The sequence below is a fragment of the Octopus sinensis genome, linkage group LG5, assembly GCF_006345805.1.
Source record: "Octopus sinensis linkage group LG5, ASM634580v1, whole genome shotgun sequence".
Taxonomy (NCBI): Eukaryota; Metazoa; Mollusca; class Cephalopoda; order Octopoda; family Octopodidae; genus Octopus; species Octopus sinensis.
Window position 1 is genome coordinate 25,521,201 of NC_043001.1, and position 21,598 is coordinate 25,542,798.

General features: G+C 34.4%; 1 protein-coding gene across 3 annotated transcripts in view; it reads right to left on the bottom strand.

Moving 5' to 3' along the window:
* LOC115211619 (cytoskeleton-associated protein 5) overlaps positions 1-21,598 on the bottom strand; it is a 111,776-nt gene that overhangs the window by 83,167 nt on the left and 7,011 nt on the right. For all 3 annotated transcript variants that reach the window (XM_029780233.2, XM_036503239.1, XM_029780232.2), the window contains exon 2: positions 424-496. In XM_029780233.2, the coding sequence (XP_029636093.1) occupies positions 424-480 (57 nt within the window). In that variant the 5' untranslated portion in view covers positions 481-496. The remainder of the gene's footprint in view (positions 1-423; positions 497-21,598) is intronic.

Consider the following 21,598-nt stretch of genomic DNA (forward strand, 5'->3'; position numbering starts at 1 on the left):
TGAGCATACTTATGACCAAACATTTCAGTGCACTAAAGTATGTAATATTTAAAGCAACTTTAGGATCCACAGTGATGTTTTTAAGACATTATTTTAGGGAAAAAAATGTGTTTTATATGCCATCAAATATGGTACAGGCTTTATGATTATCTTTATGATACAGAGGGACATAATAATTAATCAATTTAAATGAGATATAAAACTAATTTAACATACGTTAAAAGAAACTACTTTAGTAAATAGTTACATATATAGCAATCAGAAATTGTTTTGAGCTGTTATATGGGCTAGCAAAGTCAAAATGATTAATTTTATATCCGTTTCTTAATTGCTCTTAATTGAATTGAAAATAAATAAAATTTCAAACATAAATGGAGAAAAGATCTCATTACCAGATTTTGAGAAAATAAATAAAAACCTTACCTTGTGCTGACATTTCCCCTCAGTGGGTAATTTCATCCATTCACTGTCATCAGCCATAATTGTTTTCTAACAGCTGAAAGAAAAATTCCAAAAACGAAAATTAATTTCAATTATCAGTTTTCAACTAAAATTATGTTATTTCATTTAAATTTGACTATGCAATATGAAAATAAACTTTTAAGATAATTTACAATTCTGAAACAAATGTTTTACAAAAGATGCTTAGAACAGAGAAACAATGGTTTGAGTGAGTCTCTCTTCTCTCAGAATAACATGCGATTTCTAACACAGAAAACAAAACTAAATAATGATATTGATTGACATGTATTGCTTCAAAGACACAAATCCACACACACTTCACTAGCATGAAGTTTAAGAAATAATGTGACAACCTGTATTCTCAACTATCTGGCACACTTACTGAAGAATCAATGACAGCAGGTAAACTAACAACTTATTCAAAGTTCTACAAGCTAAAGATTGGAGAAAAAAAAAAGGAAATGTTATACGAGATCTATAACTTCTTCATTGTCAAAACAAAAAGTGCTACTTGGAGAGTGTTGTGAAAATAATGAAGCTTAACAGATTTTCCCAACCTAAATAAATGACATACTGAACTGCAATCTCTTCTATGATAAATTTGCAAACGATCTACAAGTGACCAAAACTGATAAAGGTTCTTCAACAAACGTATCAGCCCTTGAAGGTAACAGATACCAAAATTTGCTCATTTAGAAAACAATTTGAGTGTGCAATATTTTGTTCAGGAAACAGAATAATAATGTCAGCTCCTGCTGTAAAAACTCAAGCAGAAACCTCACACGAACCAATCACTTAGGAAGAAATTCAAGTAAGAGTTTACCCAGAAAATAATCTCAAAATCTTTCCTCAAACTTAGAAAAAAAAATGATTGTATTAAAGTTGAGAAATAAAATTCAATATTTATGATAATTTGGAGAAAACTTTATCTCAAAAACTACAGAGAAAAAGAGAATACATTATGAGAAATATATATTTACATCAAACCTTTAATCTAACAAAGCAGGTAAACAAGCAATAATGCAACTTCACAAAACATTGGATACTATGGAATAATAATTCTCAATAACAAGGAACATGATCTTTGTGGCATAGGTTAGTAGAATCATAAGTGCTATTGCATCTGGAAAAGGCATTAGTCTCATGTCAGTCTATAAAAACATTTACAAATAGCCAAAAAAACAATTATAGACAAATAATGTCTAAAACTTTACTGAAACAATAATTATCATTGGGGGTTGGGACTGAAAAATTCCACTGAAACAAACAAAGGTAAACCAGCCATTTTATGTGTGTGTGTGTGTATAAAGGTACATTTATATACAAATGTGCCATTAGCTTTCTTGTACATCACATTTAATGTTTTCTGTTGATCCAGTACCTTAATCTTTTTATCAGCTTTTCATTTGAAATATTTTCATCTGCACTTATACATACTCATTTAAACCATTCTTAGACTTACACTCATTAGACACACAAATATCTACACTATACATTTGTAGACACGTAAAGGGAGTGCATATGGGGGATGCATGTGGGGGGGTGCATGCACACATGCCATTAGCACATGGGAGGTGGGTTTCTCAAGATATTTACAATCCCTAACAAGTCAGTTTGCTAGGGCTCTTGTATAGTTGAGTTGCCTGTTATTATAAACTATTGTATTACAAGCCAACAAGGGGGCCTCTACGTAAGTTACTCAACCTGCTAGAAATAGCATCTAGCTCTTCCTCAGATCACACCTTACCATCTTTTAAAGGAATATTGAATAATATAATCATGGATTCAAACTTCCTGTAAACAAAAACCCCAAAGAAAAATGGCCAGAATTGTCCCAACTTTTACATCACTGATCATAGGTTTGTTAGAATTTAAATAACTATTGCTTTTTATCTTCTACTTGTTCAAGTCATTGGACTGTTGCCATGCTGGGGCACCACCCTGAAGGGTTTTAGTCAAACAAATTGACACCAAGGCATATGTTTTTCTAAAGTCTGGTACTTATTCTATCAGTCTCTTTTGCCAAATTGATAAGTTACAAGAACATCAACAAAGTGGTGGTGGTGGTGGTGGTGGGAAACAAATTCAACACAAACACAGACCCCCCCCACACACACACACACACATAACAGGCTTCTTTCAGTTTCTGTTTACCTAATCCACTCACAAGGCTTTACTCTGGTCAGCCTGGTGTTACAGTAAAAGACACTTGCCCATGGTGTCATGCAGTAGGGCTGAACCCGGGACCATGTGGTTTCGGAAGCAAACTTCTTACCACACAGCCATACTTGCATATTGTTAATTGTTACTGCAAACAAAATGCATAGTGGCATTTATTTCAATTGTTTATATTCTCAGTTCAAATGTTGCACTTTGTCTTTCATCCTTTTGGGGTCAATGAAATAAATACCAGCTGAGCACAGAAGTCAATGTAATCAATTTCCCAGTCACCTAAAATTGCTGGCTTTGTGTTTCCAGTAGAAAGGATTGTTATCATTATTGAGTGAAAGAGCAGTGCTGCCATCAAAGTGACACTGGGGTAAAATATACGAAGCCCAGTATACCCATTATGACTACCCGTCTGACAAGGGTACACCAGGCACATGCATCACAACTAGGTGTGTGCAACATGGTGATCTCATATCCAGACAAACAGCACATGACTTTGCAGGTGGGGCCCAGTTAGAATTTTCTTCTGGTCGAGTAGCCCATCCCACCCAAAAGGTCCCTGAATAAGGGTTGTTTAAGTATGTTGAACAAAACACCCATGTTTCCAAAGGTGAATTATTCAAACCCCAAAGAATCCCTCTCATCACATGGCTACGATGCTCCCCCACTACTTCTGCTCATGATCAGAGATGCACATATCGTCAGCCACTAAGAGACATGCTCAACTGGTTAAGGTCAAACAACTGACAAACAAATCTGTGGTATTGAGCAGAATATTTGCTGTAGTCCATCTTTTATACCAAGACAAAACAATGTACATGATAACACTTCCAATCAGTTAAGATCAGAAGCCACGAGAGCCACTGCCTGGTACTGCACCAGGGCATTTATTATTATTATTATGATGTGGAGATAATTGTTTACTCTGCAAAAAGAAATAAATATTATCATTGTTTGCACATAGCAAATAAACCACAACCATATTTACTTAATGAACTTGCTTTACATGAGATTGATCATAATGGAAACTAAATATATGTACTTACACCAACTATATCATTAAAATTATTTTTAATTAACTATATCATTAAAAAATTTTTAACTATATCGTTAATATTTTCTTTTCAAAGATTCTAAATTGCATTTCTGATATTCAAATAATTAACATTTTAAAAATATTTTTTAATGCAAATGTAACCTTGATCCTAAAGAAATAAGAATATGAGGCACACTTCACATTAAAAAGTAGCAGCAGAAATATAAAATATGTGAAATACAATATTATCTTGTCTCCACCCAAAAATAAGATCTTTACATTTATCAGTTACTACCAAACTGATTCAGCAACTATTCCATGTATCCACTCCTCTCCTTTTCTTGTTTCCCAGTTAGTAGATAAGACACTAGCATTCAACAACATACTTCCTCTGAAGGAATTCAAAGGAATGAAAAAATATTTAGATTACATACAAAAACCCGGGAAGTATGTGTGTAATTATATTTTCAGTTGCTTATAAAATCATTTTACCTGATGGAAAACCCAAAATAAATGGAAGTGATGTGCAAAATCAAGAAGAAAAAAAGATTCAAGAAATCAAAAACTTTAAAGACATCTTAAGAGAAAGATTAAATATAGAGAAAGATTATGATGTGACATCATTACAAAAATCAACATATTTTAAATTATCAAATATATCCTTCCAATTGGAATGTATTAAATGTTTATATATATATATATATATATATATATTATAGGCGCAGGAGTGGCTGTGTGGTAAGAAGCTTGCTTCCCAACCACATGGTTCCAGGTTCAGTCGCACTGCATGGCACATTGGGTAAATGTCTTCTACTATAGTCTTGGGCTGACTAAAGCCTTGTGAGTGGATCTGGTAGACAGAAACTGAAAGAAGCCCACCATATATATACATATATATATATATATATATATATATATATATATATATATGTATGTGTTTGCCCTCCCCCCACCCCATCACTTGATAACAAATGTTGGTACGTTTACATTCCCATAACTTAGCAGTTCAGCAAAAGCATCTGATAGAATAAGCCTTTAGGCTTACAAAGAATAAAACCTGGGGTCGTTTTGTTCAACTAAAGGTGACTGTAACAGGAAAAAAAATATATATATATCATCATGTTGGCATGGGTTGGTCGATTTGACTGAGGACTGGTAAGCCAGAGGCTGCACCAGGTTCAATCTGATCTGGCAAAGTTTCTACAGCTAGATGCTCTTTCTAATACCAACCACGCTGAGAGTGTAGTGAGTGTTTTACGTGACACTGGCACAAGGGTCAGTCAGACAGTTCTGGCAATGACCACATTCAAAAGGTGTTTTTTTATGTGCTATCTGCATGTGAGCCAGTCCAGCGACACTGGCAACAACCCCGCTCCAATGCTTTCCATGTGCCACCAGCACATGTGCCGGTAGGGTGACTCTGGCAACGATCACGCTCGATTGGTGCTTTTCATGTGTCACTGGCACAGGAGCCAATGCGTGGCCCTGGCAACAATCACGCTCGGATGTGCTTTTAATGTTCCACTGGCACGTGCCAATCAGGCGGTACTGTCATCAGCCACATCAGTGATTTTGCTTTGCTTTCACTTGCCTCAATAGGTCTTCACAAGCAAAGTTCATTGGCCAATGAATGAAGAGTATTCATAAGTGGGCTGATGCTGGCATGGGTTGAATGATTTGATTAGAAACTGGTAAACTCCAGTAATCTGATTTGGCAAGGTTTCTACATCTGGATGCCTTTCCTAATGCCAACCACTCCAAGAGTGTAGTGGATGCTTTATATGTGCAACTGGCATGGGTGCCATTGCCCTGACACCAGCATTGGCCACAACTACAGTCTCATTTGGTTTGACAGGTCTACACAACATACAGTATATTGCAAAAGGACTTGGTCACCGGTCACTGCCTCCATGAGGCCCAATGCTCAAATAGTGCTTTTTACATGCCACCAGCATGGGTGCCAATCAGATGGCACCGGCATCATCCATGACTACAATTTCTCTTGGCTTGACAGCTGTTCACAAGCACAGCACATTGCCCAATGTGTGAAGGGTGCTTTTAACAGGACGGTTATGCGACACTGGTATCAGCCACGACTATGATTTCACTTGGCTTGATGGGTCTTCTCAAGCACAGCAAATCACCAAAGGTCTTGGTTGCTTGTCATTGCCTCTGTGAGGCCCAACATTTGAAGATCATGCATCACCACCTTATCCCATGTCTTCCTGGGTCTACCTCTTCCACCGTTAGAGTGCAACACTTCTTCACACAGCTGTCCTCATCTGTATGCATCACATGACCACACTGATTCTAGTGGTACAAAATAAGCACCTCTTAAGATCATCCAGTAGCAATGACTTCCAAAAAACCTTGAAGCCATCAACAGCCCATGCTTTTGCAAGTTGACTTAATATCCTTTTCTGCAGGTACAATGTTGGTTCTTAAGTACAATATGGACTCGACAAATTCTATAGGGTTTTGTTTGCTTGTACTTATTGCACCCTTCCAATTACAGTAGAGTTTTGGGAGCCTTGATATAAAGGCCAATAACTTCTGCCACTTTTTTCATGTCTCATAGAAGAGTGGTAGCTTCTGAGACAGAATCTGCAAAGAGAGCAATATCAACAACATAAACAACATCAGTTATTGATGTGGCTGGGTGACAAGGCATTGTAGATTTTGTTTGAGTGAAGCATAGTTCTTTAATTTTGTCCATTAAAGTGCAAAGAATATAGTCCAGGTAGATAATAAATAGGAAAGGTGAAAGCATATCACTTTGCAAGATGCCTGCATTGATATCAAAGAACTTTCCTTCAAGTAATTGTACTTTAGCTTATGTTCTTGGAGAACATCATTACAGCTACTGCACTATTGCATCTTGTGGTATACCACATGTAAGAAAAATCTGTTCCATCTTGCATTACAGGACAGTCAAAAGATTTTGAGAGGTCTACAAACAAGTAAGACAGCTTGTAGCTTTTTAACCTTGTCTACCACAATGATTCTCCTAACTGTAAAGATCTAACAGTAAACTGATTTTTTTTTTTCTGAACCTGTTTTCATTTCTGCATAAGACTTTCACAGTTCTGGCTATATATGGTTTAGCAACAAACAATCTGTTGTAGATTCTCATTTGTCACTGTGAGAGGAAACCCTTTGTAATTTTTAGTCAAGCCTGAATTACCTTTCTTGAAAAGTAATTCAGGAATAATACAATCTTCAGACCACTTACCAATTACACTTTGACTGTATCCATGCTAGAAAATTGAAAGAGGATATCACTGAGGTTTGTCTTCCAGAATTCTTATGAAATATTATCAAACAGCTATCTTCCTCAGTGAGCTCATATAATGAAAAATCAGATTCATGCTTAATAGCAGTTCTTGCAGGTCTACTTGCTGGGAGATTAGCAAAGAAGTTTCTGAAATGTTCCTTTAATTGGTTTCTTGCAGACATATGGATTTTAGTTTCAATTAACATGTACTTTTCCTGCCACTTTTATTGGCAGTTTATCATGCCAAGGTAGATTGCTTGTTTGCTGCTGCTGTATGCACAATCAAATCTAATTTTACTTCCACTATATTTCTGTTGTGCATTTTTATAAGTGTAAAACTGTGCCAAGTTTCTTTTTTAAAGTTTGGTTGGCTTTAAACAGGTGGCACACTTCAATTGTTTGTGTTTTTCAGCAACTGCTTCAGATTCTCGTAGGATTTGATATCAGATGGAAAAGCATTGCTGATGAGAGGCAACAAAATTGTTATCTGTTGCATTTGGAGAGTTGGTTTCAGTTTCTCCTTGCAATGTCAAACTTGCATCTGAAAGCAATAATGCATTGTTGACATGCAGAGGAAATTCTTCCATCCAGAAAAAATTTTGAGATTTTCTGCTTAATTATATTCTAGTTGATAGTATATAATGGTCAAAACTAACTCTTCATACTTTAGTAAATCATTCCTCTCCTATTTTTATTTATGAATAAGTAATTAAGTTGAAGATTTGATACTGTTGGAACAGGTTATGCATCCATAGTTTAGATCTATTTTTGAAATGTGATTTTTAGGCATGGTAGGATATACTTTAATCTACTTATACCACAAGTACCTTTCAACAGCATCAAATCAAAACATTTTTTCATGTGGTACATCTTCCATTTGCATTATATATTAGCAGTTCCCTGTCTGCTTGTCATGCTTAGTCAATGCTGCACATCTAACAGATGATATTCAACTTGTTCCTCTCCACTCATGGCAGACTACTTGAATTTATGCTGTTTCCGGCTATACAGTATAAAACATCCTATATTGCACACACAGTCTACTTTAAACCAGAAAAAAAAATGCTATACTGCCAATAAAATAATCAATTCCCTGAATTTCAACTATTCTCAAAAACTCTAGTCATTATACTGTCCTTGGTAGCTTTCGTTCACCTACAAATTGTCTTATTAATACGTCAAATGAGTTACGTAAGAGCTATATAGCCATCAATCGATGGCTACTCCAATGCATAAGTGCACCTAAAAGTCTGATTCTCTGAATCCTTCCACATTTTGTAAAGATTACTTAAATTTCAGCTTGTTCCTTTCCTGCATTCCAGTCAAAGTGACTTGACTAATGAAGATAGAGTTTTGTAGCTCTAAACTGTTAGTAGCTAGTATCTTATCCATTACTGCATTCAATTTCATTCAAATCTACAAGTTCAGAATAGCTGCAGTTATTTTAAAGAGACTCATCAATCCTATCTACGTAATATAAAGACATCCTCCATCATTATCCAGTTCTGAAATCTTTTAGAATAGTCTCTATGACTAGAATGAAATGTATACATGTTCATTCATACTGTTGAATCAGTTGCTTGCCAACTTAGCTATGAGGTTAGTTAGTCTAAAAACAAATCTATACGCCTTACCCAGAACTAATACACAATAACTATACTACAAATTTAAGTTTTATATTAAAAAGAATCTACAAAATAGCATGTGTATCAAAGAAAAAAAATGATCATAAACTCCATAATACAACTAAAACATTAAAATAACTGCTTAATTTGCAGAAAAATAGTAGATAATTCTATAGTACTCAAACTAATAGTCAGCAAACACGATGAGGTGTAATGTAGAAATCAAAGATAAAGTTAGTACAAGCTTGAAAGATAACCTCTCCTTAGCTTAACTATTATACTATTGCTCTGATGTTGAGAAAGGTTTAACCCTTTTGTCACCATATTTCTGTTAAAACACACTGCCCCTATTCCAATTAATTCTAAAAATAATGGAAAATTTAGTCAACTTCATCACTAACAAGCTGTTTGGAACATGAATTAACATGGAATTTTGATGGAAGGTTTTAATTAAGGTAATTCTAAGCAGCAAGTTTCAGGTGGGTTGATATCAAAAGGGTTAACCCTTTAGTGTTCAGATTACTTTGTTAAATGTAATACTTTTTTCACTCAAATCGTTTTGAATTAATCATGCATTATGTTATAGCTTTGAAGTTCAATGGTATGATAGTTTATTCTTAGAATGTCAATGTAGGTTAGGTGTGAGAGGCTAAATATGGCCAGTTTGAATTTAAAAACATGTAGGATATTTGGGCCGGATATGGCCGGCTTAAACACCAAAGGGTTAAAGGAAGTATGCAGCTTGAAATTTGGAGAAGAGAATACAGCTGCAGTAATACCACATAAAAATGAAACTGGAGCAGTAAAAACAAGGAGGGGAAAAAACAAAATTAAATAGAAATATAAAATGTAAATACTTCAAAGACAATATCTGAATCTTTAAGTTATAAATGATACAGAATGTTAGAAGAGAAAGTATATTAGGAGAAGCAATGATGAAATGAGTAATAGTTATGATGAAGATATGGAATTGGTAGCTGAATTGGATTTACTTGGAAATTAAGACAGAGAAAATTGATATAAAAGCAAGCCAGCTGACTTAAAAACCTTGCAAGCAATGACAACTAATTGTTATAATGTATATAATGATGCGTACAATTATTTTTCCAATTCTTTACTTCTATTTTTCAATGAGACGATAGTTTAAGCAAAACTGCTTATTTACTCAGATATTTGCTCAGACTTTTGGATAAATTAGGGTTAGGGTTATGAATGATTGGAAGCCAAAACTATATAAAAAGAAATAACTAATATTTATTTTCCAAACCAGAAAAAAAAATCAATAACCACCTTGATTCCCAATCTAAGAAATTATGCAGTGAGATATTTTTAAAACACTCATCTGAAAATTAAAGAATCAAAACAATTTAGAAATCCAAAATTATGTGTATATACACACACAAACACATCTTAGATAACAAAATTTTGACTTTGCATGAAGTATTTGGCTGCCAAAATTATAAGATCTCATAGAAAAAGGATGTAAAAAATTTGATAAATCAACAATGAATCTTCACAGAAAGAGCACAAGTAACTAAAAATGGAAAGAAAAAAAAACAAGGCGATTAAGATATGATGCACAGTTCCTAAATTCAGTTATTCTTTGCTAAATATTATATAGGTACTGTTTTAAGTAGTTAGATATGATAATTCTATTTTTACCCAGCAAAGCAATGGAAGCTCAGCTTAAAAGCTGACTGAATACTACTAAATTGCAAAAACTTCCTAAGAAAGAGCAAAATAAGAAAAACAATGTTGCACTCAGCACATGATAATAATTAAATTAAAACAATACAATATATTTTGTAAAAAATTAAAGCTATTCAGCAATAAGTGCTAAAAAAATATCCCAACTAGCAAAAACTCTAGTGAGGACAGTAAAGAAACATCACATTGCCATTTTACAATGCAGCAGACTATACACATGTCCTTAGTCATATACACTAGGCATTTGTTGCATGCAATAAACTAACATTGAAATAAGATACAACAATGCCTTAAAAAAATATTACAGACAGAAAAAAAGCAGTAGTGGTAAAAAGTCCTCAGCTGGAAGAAGAAGGGGAATGAATGACTTACACAGTTTATAGGGTAAGTTACTAAATTGTACAACATACTGCATGGACCAGATATGCAGTTAGACAATTGAAAACATATTGCAGATTTCAGTTATGCATTAAAAGCAGATTTCTGAAATGTGCCCAAAGTGTAGTCTACAAATGACAGAAAAATGCATGTTTCTACAGGATCTTCATTTTTCTAGAAACCAAATGCATATATGCACAAAGAATGAATAACAAACTTAAAGTAAAGTTAACAACAGTATTTCTATATATATTTTAAACCAGTTTGCTAAGGATTAATTAAAGATGCTACTCTTTTGAATAATAGAAATTTCTCGTAATAAAATTATTTGGGGGGAATGAAAACACACATTTCAATTTATTTTCACAAAAATTCAGCACAAAATTCATGCGGGAGTCACTTGAACACAAACTAGATAATTCATTAAAAAAATTCACTAATTTATTTTTGCCTGACATTCTAAGAAGAGCCATGCTACCATAAAATGCCTTGTGTCAGCAGAGATTGCATCACAAGTAAACTATCTGTAACACTTAAAACACTCAACAAATCTAGTTCTGACAAATTTTAAATGTTATAATTAGTCAGAAGAGGGGAAAAAAATTTTTAATTTAAAATTTTTGTAATATTTACTTATTCCTGCTTGGTAGAATATACACCCACATTTGTCACTATAGATAATCTTTAAAAAGATTATATAAGGAATTTTGTCATTTGTTATCCTCTGATATTTTTCAACTTTTCCAGATGGCTACAAATTTGTAAGGAGAGTATCTAGTTGGTAAAGGCACATGGACTAGTTAGAGTGTTGCATTCACGGTCACAAAATCATGTGTTCAATTCCTGAAAATGGTAATGCTTTGAGTTCTTGACCAAAACACACTTTGCTCCAGTTCATTCAGCTGTAAATGAGTAACCCTGGCATCCTATTTAACCCTTTCGTTACCAACCCGGCCAAAACCGGCTCTGGCTATGTAGTACAAATGTCTTGTTTTCATAAGTTTTGAATTAAAATCTTTCATCAAACCTTAGCCACAATTTATGTTCCTAACACTAGCTGAATGATAACTTAGTTATTTTACTAAATTCTTTGTTATATTTTAAAATGTTTGAAAGAAACAGAGTATCTCAAAATAAATATAGTAACGAAAGGGTTAAGGGATGTGTTATGATCTCAGCCATTTATATGTCATGAAAACCAGATAACTAATCTTATGTCCTAGGACTCGAGACAGGGAATGGTGATGATGATGGTGGTGGTGGTGGTGTATGGTTACTAGAACCAATTCAGTATTTGATGAGGACTTATTTTATCAACATCCAAGGGATAAAAGGCAAACTGAACCCCAGCAGAATTTGAGGCCACAACATAAAGCCACATTATAAACACTTGAAATGGTTAAAGAGAATGCAAAACTGTGCAAGAAAGAACTTAAAAACGAAGGTAGTGTTTAAAGTTCAGATCAATAATGCTTGTAACAAAGAGGATTAAGTAGCAATTAGTCAATAACAATTACTGTAAAAAGTCAATATAAAGTTTTTAATAGTTACTAACCTTCAGACTGATTTAATCCTTGTGTAAATAACAATCCACACCAACAAAACAATTAAATCTAACTTCTCAATGAGATCATTAAAGTTGAGTTATAAAAATATAGTCATATGTAAAGAACCATGACCTATTAGTTCAATAACTTTGGCAATATGCAAATTTATTACAATTACTAGATAGAACTTGCAATATATCTCATAACTAAAACTGCAAAAATAAATCTTAAGGGTTTCATGAGTAAGAAAAATTAGCTAAACATTACCCCAAACCAATCAAATTTTACTTTGATAATACACTTAAAACCTAGCTCTTACAAAAAAAAACATCCTTTCACTGAAATCAGAATGTTTAATACTAAATTTTTTGCAAGAAATTCATACCAACTAGCATAAACAATAAAAAATAAAACCAGACAATGTGTCATATCTGAAATCCAACACTTAACAGTTTAAGATTTCCACAGACCTTTCCAAATTATATGACATTAGAAATAATGATAAAAGTACCAATTATTACCTTAAATGATTAACAAATGTTTCACTCAAAACAAAACAAACAAAAAAACCAGTCCATTAACAACTATAGACTGCTATTTTTAATATCAATATTTTAATCTTGTTACCACCCATAGACAGAAACACAATTTGTACAACACTTGTCACTCAACAAGTCTAAACAGGAGGATCCATGAAATAAATATAAGGAGAAAAGCTAAAAAGATAAGGAAATCAGACTTTTCATACATAAAGAGAAACAAGGGCAAAGTTATCACCTCTCCAATCTGCCTTAATGGGTAAAACTGTAAGTATTAATAGGTGAGCCACAGCTGGAGATATTTGTGTTTCCTTTTACTCCTTGATACAGCCACAGAGTAATTCAGACCCTGATCAATTTAGATACATTAATGCTCCTTATTTTATCAAAACCAAAAACAATGAGAATTTAGCATCCCAAAGAATAAACAGGGCTTTAGAAAAGAAGTTTTGTGATAGAGCACTGGACTAGGAGAGACAATGAAAAGTTTGACAATGTTCTATTTTTTTTAAAAGCAAAACTTGAAAGAGAGATGGAAAATGAGTAGGTTGAATCAAATTTGGTGGATTAACTCTGTAGATTAGGGTTATATACACGGGATTGTTAATTCTATAAGATGGTATACAGTAATTCCTTGACTATTGTGGGTGTTATATTCCAAAATCTCCCGCGATAGGAGAAAAATCCACAATGTAGAAACAGTACTGTATTTTTTTTAAAATTATTTTTATAATTTGTATATATTTACTTCATTATAAATGCAAAACAACACCATGGAAGGATCGACATAAGCTTAAATAATAAACCGCGATATGATGAAGGATTACTGTATACTAATATATAATTTGTATCACAGACACAGAATCAAATTTAGAGGAAGGCTATAGTCATTAATAATGACCCAAGTACTTGACTGGTACTTTACTTTGTTGACCCTAAAAGGACAAAGGGCAAAATCGAGCATGGCAAGGTTTGAACTCAGAATATAAAAAAAAAACCATACTCTTTTACTTGTTTCAGTCATTTGACTGCGGCCATGCAGGAGCACCGCCTTTAGTCAAGCAAATCGACCCCAGGACTTATTCTTTGTAAGCCTAGTACTTATTCTATCAGTCTCATTTGCCGAATCGCTAAGTTACGGCGACATATACACACCAGCATTGGTTGTCGAGCAATGTTGGAGGGACAAACACAGACACACACACACATATATATATATATATACACACACACATATATATGATGGGCTTCTTTCAATTTCCGTCTACCAAATCCACTCACAAGGCTTTGGTTGGCCCGAGGCTATAGTAGAAGACACTTACCCAAGGTGCCAAGCAGTGGGACTGAACCCGGGACCATGTGGTTGGTAAGCAAGCTACTTACCACACAGCCACTCCTGTGACATAACTAAATAATTTTCAAATTTTGATTCACTTCAAGAGGGGAGGGGTTTAGTTGATTACATCAGTCACAGAGCTCTTATTTTATTGGCCTGGAAAAAGTAAAAAGCAAAGTCAACTTTGGCAGAATCTGAACCCTGAAAGTAAAAGCCAGGAGAAATGACACTAAGCAGCAAAACATTTTGTCCAGTGCTCTAACAACTCTGCCAATACACCACTCCAATATACAACAATATATGACTAATGCTAGCAACCAATGATTTCAGAGTTGGTTGCTAAACCTTCACATGAACACCATTATGGAACACCCCCAATTCCACTCTTTGTTCTGCTGTCTCTGTAAATAACACATTAAAGCTTAAATAGACACCAATTTCAACATATATATATATATATATATATATATATATATATACACACACACAGTCATATATGGGCAGGACTGACCAATTTTTATCAGTGTTGACTGCATTTAGATTAATGTCAAACGTTATCAGGCAGCCTGTTCCAATTCACAATTAGATTTTGAAGTTCAACAAAGACACTCAGCTAAAGTGATTCATATTATAGACTGAATCAAAATCATAAGTTACATTTTTTTTTTTTTTACATATACAGGCACAGGAGTGGCTGTGTGGTAAGTAGCTTGCTAACCAACCACATGGTACCGGGTTCAGTCCCACTGCGTGGCATCTTGGGCAAGTGTCTTCTGCTATAGCCCCGGGCCGACCAATGCCTTGTGAGTGGATTTGGTAGACGGAAACTGAAAGAAGCCTGTCGTATATATGTATGTATGTATGTATGTATATATATATATATATATATATGTATGTGTGTGTGTTTATGTGTCCGTGTTTGTCCCCCCCCCCCTAGCATTGCTTGACAACCAATGCTGGTGTGTTTATGTCCCCGTCACTTGGCGGTTCGGCAAGAGAGACCGATAGAATAAGTACTGGGCTTACAAAAGAATAAGTCCCGGGGTCGAGTTGCTCGATTAAAGGCGGTGCTCCAGCATGGCTGCAGTCAAATGACTGAAACAAGTAAAAGAGTAAAAGAATAGCTTCACCTAGAACAAATGTTTTAACCAAAGAAAACCATTTTAACTGTAAACAGTCTTTTTAATATACATTGAGTGAAGTTATAAATTCTATCAACTGTCAATGTTTGCACTTTTATTTTTGTATCTTATTTTTCCAAGTCTTTACATTTTCCTTGCTGGAATACATTTGACAGATTGTCAGTCAAGGTTGTTCTTTTTCAGAGTTACTGCCCTCCTGTATGGGTTAAAAGATCATGTCTTGCTCAGATGTATTGGTTTTGGCATAGTCTCTATAGCTGGATCCCTTCCAAACACCAACTATTATAAGATGTGCTGGTGGAGTTTTTTTGTTTTTTGTGTGTGCGCGCGCGCGCGTGTGTGTGTGTGTGTGGTATCAACACTAGCGAAGTTTTTATGTCCTTGGAAGACTAAAGAGTCCCCCAGACTTTATGTTGTCTCTGCTCAATTCACCAATCTCTTTACAGACTGGTATTGTGTACAGTTTATTATGGCACCAACAATGGTGAGGTTGCCTTGCAACAAGACTATACAGTTCCTACTACTCTGAGAGGTAGAACACAAGAAAGAGTGACAACATGGGACATATTTCAAAACATTCCCTTAACTGGCATCAAAATAATTAACAGGTCCCTCATCATTTAGTGTCCACTTTTCCATGGATTAGACAGAGTTTGGTGAGGCAGATTTTCTATGGCTGACAGCCCTCCTCATCACCAACCCCGCTGTTTTCAGGTAAGGTAATATTTCTCCATGGGTCAGACATGATTTTCATGAAAGACTGGAAACTAACAACACCACTTGTATGACTGTGATACACATTTACAACCATCAAATGATGTCAAGACAAGTGTACACACAAACACACTCACCCATAGACTTCTCCCAGTTTCCTTCAACCAAATCTATTCTCAAAGCTTTGGTCAACCCAGAGCTATAGTACAAGGCACTTACCCAAGGTTGCATGGTTGGGAAACTAGCTTCTTAACCACACAGCCAAGCCTGTACCTTGGGATTGAATTCAAGAACATATGGTTAGGAAGTACGCTTCTTAATCACACAACCACACCTGTACCTGCACATAACCACACCTGCACCTTATAATATATTTTATATATCTATGCACCTACAGAGAATAGGCTGAATAATGTCAGGTGTGAAAATCAACCATATGTTACAAGAATAAAACAAAATTGGGTAAAGTTTAAAAAATCATTAAGTCAATAAAGCTGATTCACAGCTAAGTTAAGGCAGATCCTTTGAGCCTACTTCCTCATCACTGTACTAAGATATATATATATATATATAATTAGGATCTCCAAGAGAAATTTCCCATAGCACAACAAGACTGCTTTTGGGCTCCAAGAGGAAGAATTCCCTCTAAATTCAAGGGGCCTATGAAATTCTTTCTTTTTAGGGAGGAGCCTAGCAGACAGTCTTCGTCCTAGGCCCATTGCCAGACTTTGGTGCCAGGGGGTCTTGAGAATATTCTGGGTCAGCATTAATTTGTTATAATGCAAAACTGAAGTTTTGAAATAAGTGTATCACTGTAAATCTGAGGGTGCACCATTGAATAGTGATGGAGCAGTGCTGTCCAATGCAACCTGCTTAGCAACAGGAATGCTCGATTCTCTCCCTGATTCTCCATGCTCCAGGTCAATGTACCAGCTAATTCCACACCTCTTAAGGGCCCTGTGTATATTTATCATTTCACAATACAGCCACATTTGAAATGATCCTCTAATAACAAATCATAAAACACTTAGCAAGTATATATCTAAATAAACCAATCAAACATACCAATGTGTAGAAGGGTAAACAATTGGAATTTTAAAATTCAAACATAGTGTTATCTCATCTCTATATATTGCAAATGTTGACAAAGGATAAAGTTACAATAGCTCATCACAGGAAATTAATAGTGGAAAAGCCTGAAAAATTAAGCTTCTAACTCATTACTGAATCCAAGGCTGCTTAACATGAAACAGATTACAAAACTTAATTAGTCGTAATCGTTACCATATTTACAAAATAATGATTGTGACAGTCATCCAAAATCTATTTTCTATTCTAAAATAAGATCTCGGGCAAGTGTTGGCAGTAAAACTAATTCTCAAGTTCCTAAGAATATAATTCAGTTTAGCAAACAACTGACATAAAACATGAACTCAATTATTGCAAGGATATTAAGTAGAATTGCTCAGATAAAGATTTTAATGAGCTCTTGAAAGTAAATACTTATTCTAATTTAACACATAAAACCTGCACCTCCTCAACTGCAACTTTGCTAAAAAAAATTAGTGTTTTACTAACGATAAGAGAAATCTAACGTGTAATTAATGTTGAACATTTTTATAAAATCATTAAATTACAAATAATACAACAAATATTAGTTTCAAATTTTCGCAAAAGGCCAGAAACTATGAGGGAAAGAGTAAGTCAATTACATCAACTGGTACTTATTTTATCGACCCCAAAAGGATGAAAGGCAAAGTCAATCTCAGTGGAATTTGAACTCAGAAAGTGAAGACAAACAAAAAGCCCCTTAGCATTTTGCCCAGCATGTTAATGATTCTGCCAGCTCATCGCCTTAATAAAACAAATATTAAAAATGATAATGGTTTCAAATTTGGCACAAGGGCAGTCGATTACACTCTTCACAATGCTCAACTGCTACTTATTTTATCAACTCTGAAAGGATCAAAGGCAAAGTCGACCTCAACAGAATTTGAACTCTGAAGAAATGTTGCTAAACATTTTGTCGGACATGCTAATGATTCTGCCAGCTTGTTGCCTTAATAATAGAAATAATTTTTAGAGACAAGCTCTGAGAATATCATAACACTATCAGAGAAGCATACACTTCTCTGATATGAAAATTAACCAAATTTAAATATAAAATATAAATGATGAATTCCTTTTATTTTGCAATCTTCATCTCACAGCAAGAAAACAAAACTTTATCCTATCTGTAATCATACAAAGCCTGGAAAATGTTCATAGGTTCTATTACCAGAAATATTGCACAAGTGAATCTAAGGGCTGGGTCTTCAGTGGTCCAAGACAGTTCCAACAACAGTGTTAATATTAATGATCTCTTAAGTTTGATACAACACTACAAATTAGTAATAAAGGATCATAGGTGATTGACTCCCACTCTGCTTACAAATGATATTTACTGGAGCCAATGAGAGAGCTATTATGTAGCAAACTGACCTGTAAAGAAATACCTCCCACTAATCAAACCTACCAAATTAAAAAAAGAACATGTTGGAGAATGTTGCCACAGATATATTACCTGAAATATAGACAAGATAGCCAAGGCTGGAACATTTTTTTATCATAGGACTAGTTGAAGCCTGGACTAAGCTGAGGGTTAAACAATAACTGGTATTTATTTTTATCAAACCAGGAGGAACGGAAAGTAAAGTTTACTCTACAATCATAAATTAAAATATAAACATAATAACTAAATATTTAGTCAAGTACTGCTTTTATCTCTCATTAGCCCAAAATAAAAATGAATAAAATAATACCATCCATATGTAAATTTTTGTCTACCCATGTCAGCATAGAAAACAAACATTATATGATGATATCAAAGAGTACAATTACATTGATTTGACAAGTTGGTAGTCTTCCTTGAAGACAGCTAGGTCTTAGCATACAATATAAATGACAAAACTATTTACACTGCATATATTTCTTTTTTTTTCTTACTATCTCTATCAACAAGTCCGTTTGATTAGTGCTGGCTTCAGTATTTCAACAATGAAAGAAATGTTATGAAACATGATTAGGAGTAATGATCTGAAAAAGTCATTGAGAACGTTGATCTACGGGTCAAAAGTTTATAACCGTTGCTTGCATTTCATAAGTTCCCCAGCAAAACATTCATTTTACATGCCCAAGTTTACAAAACCAAAAGTTAAATATCAAATCTTTCTAAGAAAATTATCTGCTTTGACATAAGACTCCAGTAAAACCAGTCTCCACTTCATCTGATTTCATACCCTATCTAACTACAGGCAACAAACTAGCAGAATTGTTAGAGTGTTAGCAAATATGTTTTGTGATATTTGTTCTAGCCCATTAAATTCTGAGTTCAAATCCTGCTGAGGTCAACTTTGCATTTCACCCTTCTGGGGTAGATAAAATAAATTACCTGTGAAATACTAAGGTTGATATAATTAACTCTTTCCCCTCAAAATTACTGGTATTTTGTCTAAACTAGAAACTATATCCTATCTGATTACAAACCATCGCTCTCTTTATTATCTTGTAGCACACTTGAAACTGATGCAAAAAGAGATATGCTAGAATCTGGAGTAATGTAGTGACAATAAAAATAAGACTCAATGAATAAAAATATGAATATACAACAAATGCTACATTAGTTCAAAAGAGTGTGCGTATCACTACGATAAACACTGCGGAACTCATTAATAATTAATTTAAACATATTTTTCTCAAGCATTGCAGGATAGCAAACATGCCAAAATCTCTCTACACATCTGGCTAATATCCAATTATTACCTTTATCACTACAGAAGGACACAATTATCCTTTATTACTACAGAGGGACACAATGTAATGGCTCCAGGGTTTGCACATGATCTAGGGCACAGAAGAGAAGACCATTTAGGAATAGTTCTGTAAGAGGTCATTAATCACATTTCATTAACATTCATCTCAGAACCTTTTCCAATGCCAATTACTGCTCAGTATGATAAACTGGTTTCAGTTTTTTTTTCTTCTCTCAATTACAAACACCCACAACTACTTTAACAAATATATAAGAAAGGTAATCAAAGGACTTTATATGGACTTCTAATTTACTAATGCCTACTCTAAAAGGTTTTAGTATATTAAAGCAGTAATAAGCACCAAGTAGAAATAGTGCAATCTGAAAATTAAACTGCTGTGTACTTTGAATAGAATATTGTACATTAATAGGCATAGGCATGGCTGTCTAGCTCAAAAGTTCACTTTGCGATCACATGGTTTCGGTTACAACCCCACTGTACAGTATCTGGGACAAGTGTTTTCTATTACAGCCCCAGGCCAACCAATGCCTTGTGAGTGAATTTGGAAAAGGGAAACTGTGTGGAAGCCTGTCATACATATGTGTGTGTGTATATATATATATATATATATATGTTTTTATCTTTGTGTGTCTTTGACACCCCTAACTGCTTCACAACTGTAACCTAGTGGTTTGGCGAAAGAGATGGATAGAATAAGCACCAGACTTTTAAAAAAACAACAGAAGTACTGGAGTCAATTAATTCAACTAAATTTTTCAAGGTTATGCCTCACCATGATCACAGTCCAACCACTGAAACAAGAAAAAGCTAAAAGATAAAAAATCAGATCTATTGAAACAATTTCTTGACAACAAAGAATTATGGTGTCTATCTGTCCATTTCACAGAAAGCTTTCTTTGACAAAAGGTTTGATATTGAATAATTAGAGGTACTGAAGATACTATAATCCTGATGGAGACAGCTATAGGAAATGCCTAGCAATTAGGCATCTATCCTGTATGTTTCATCCAGGAAAATATCACATTTGATATTTTGTAAGTAGACAAGGATTGAAGACACTACCTATCAGTGTGTGGGAAGGCAAGGAAAATTTTTTCAAGCATATTTGCATGGTTCTCAGTTCAATTCCATTCTCAACACCTCAAGCATAGCCTCAAATAATCAGTAGGCATAAACTATGTAGACAACTTATGTGTGCATGTGCATTCATTGTTGAGGAACAATCTGGAACAGTACTCAATACATTGTGGAAAATCTGATGTAAATAGGCCACTATTGAATATACTATATATATAAAAACAACAATATCTCTTATATAAAATCTGTTCCGTGTGTGTGTGTGTGTGTGTGTGGCTTCTAAGATCTCGGGCATCTGCCATCCGATTGCGCTCAAATTTGATATGTAGATACCGACGGTATCAGGGCATGTACAAGTCTTGAAAAAATTACAAAAATCGATTCCAGGTGAGAATGCAATCGATAATGCCACTTTTGTCCTGCTTTTCTTCCGTCAACCTGTACATAACTGCACCTTCCATTTTTGTAGTTTTTGTACTGCTTAAAGACACGTTTCTTTCCTGCCAAGCTTACTGTTTAAACCATGTTTATGTTCTTCCAGTCAACAACCTTATTATTACTGGTACTTTAAACTCTTCCGTTGCATATTTGTGTGAATAAAATAGTTTTTCTTTGGAATAGAAAAAAAGTCTATCTTTATTTCTTATTTTGCTGGTGTCTCAAATTTAGGTTAAATCAGTTTCTCAAAAGGAGGCCTATGGGACGATCGGACAAGTTGTTTTGAGAAAATTTGGTTTAAATGTTTGAAAACTTAGCACTGTCCATTGGACGGGGGGGGGG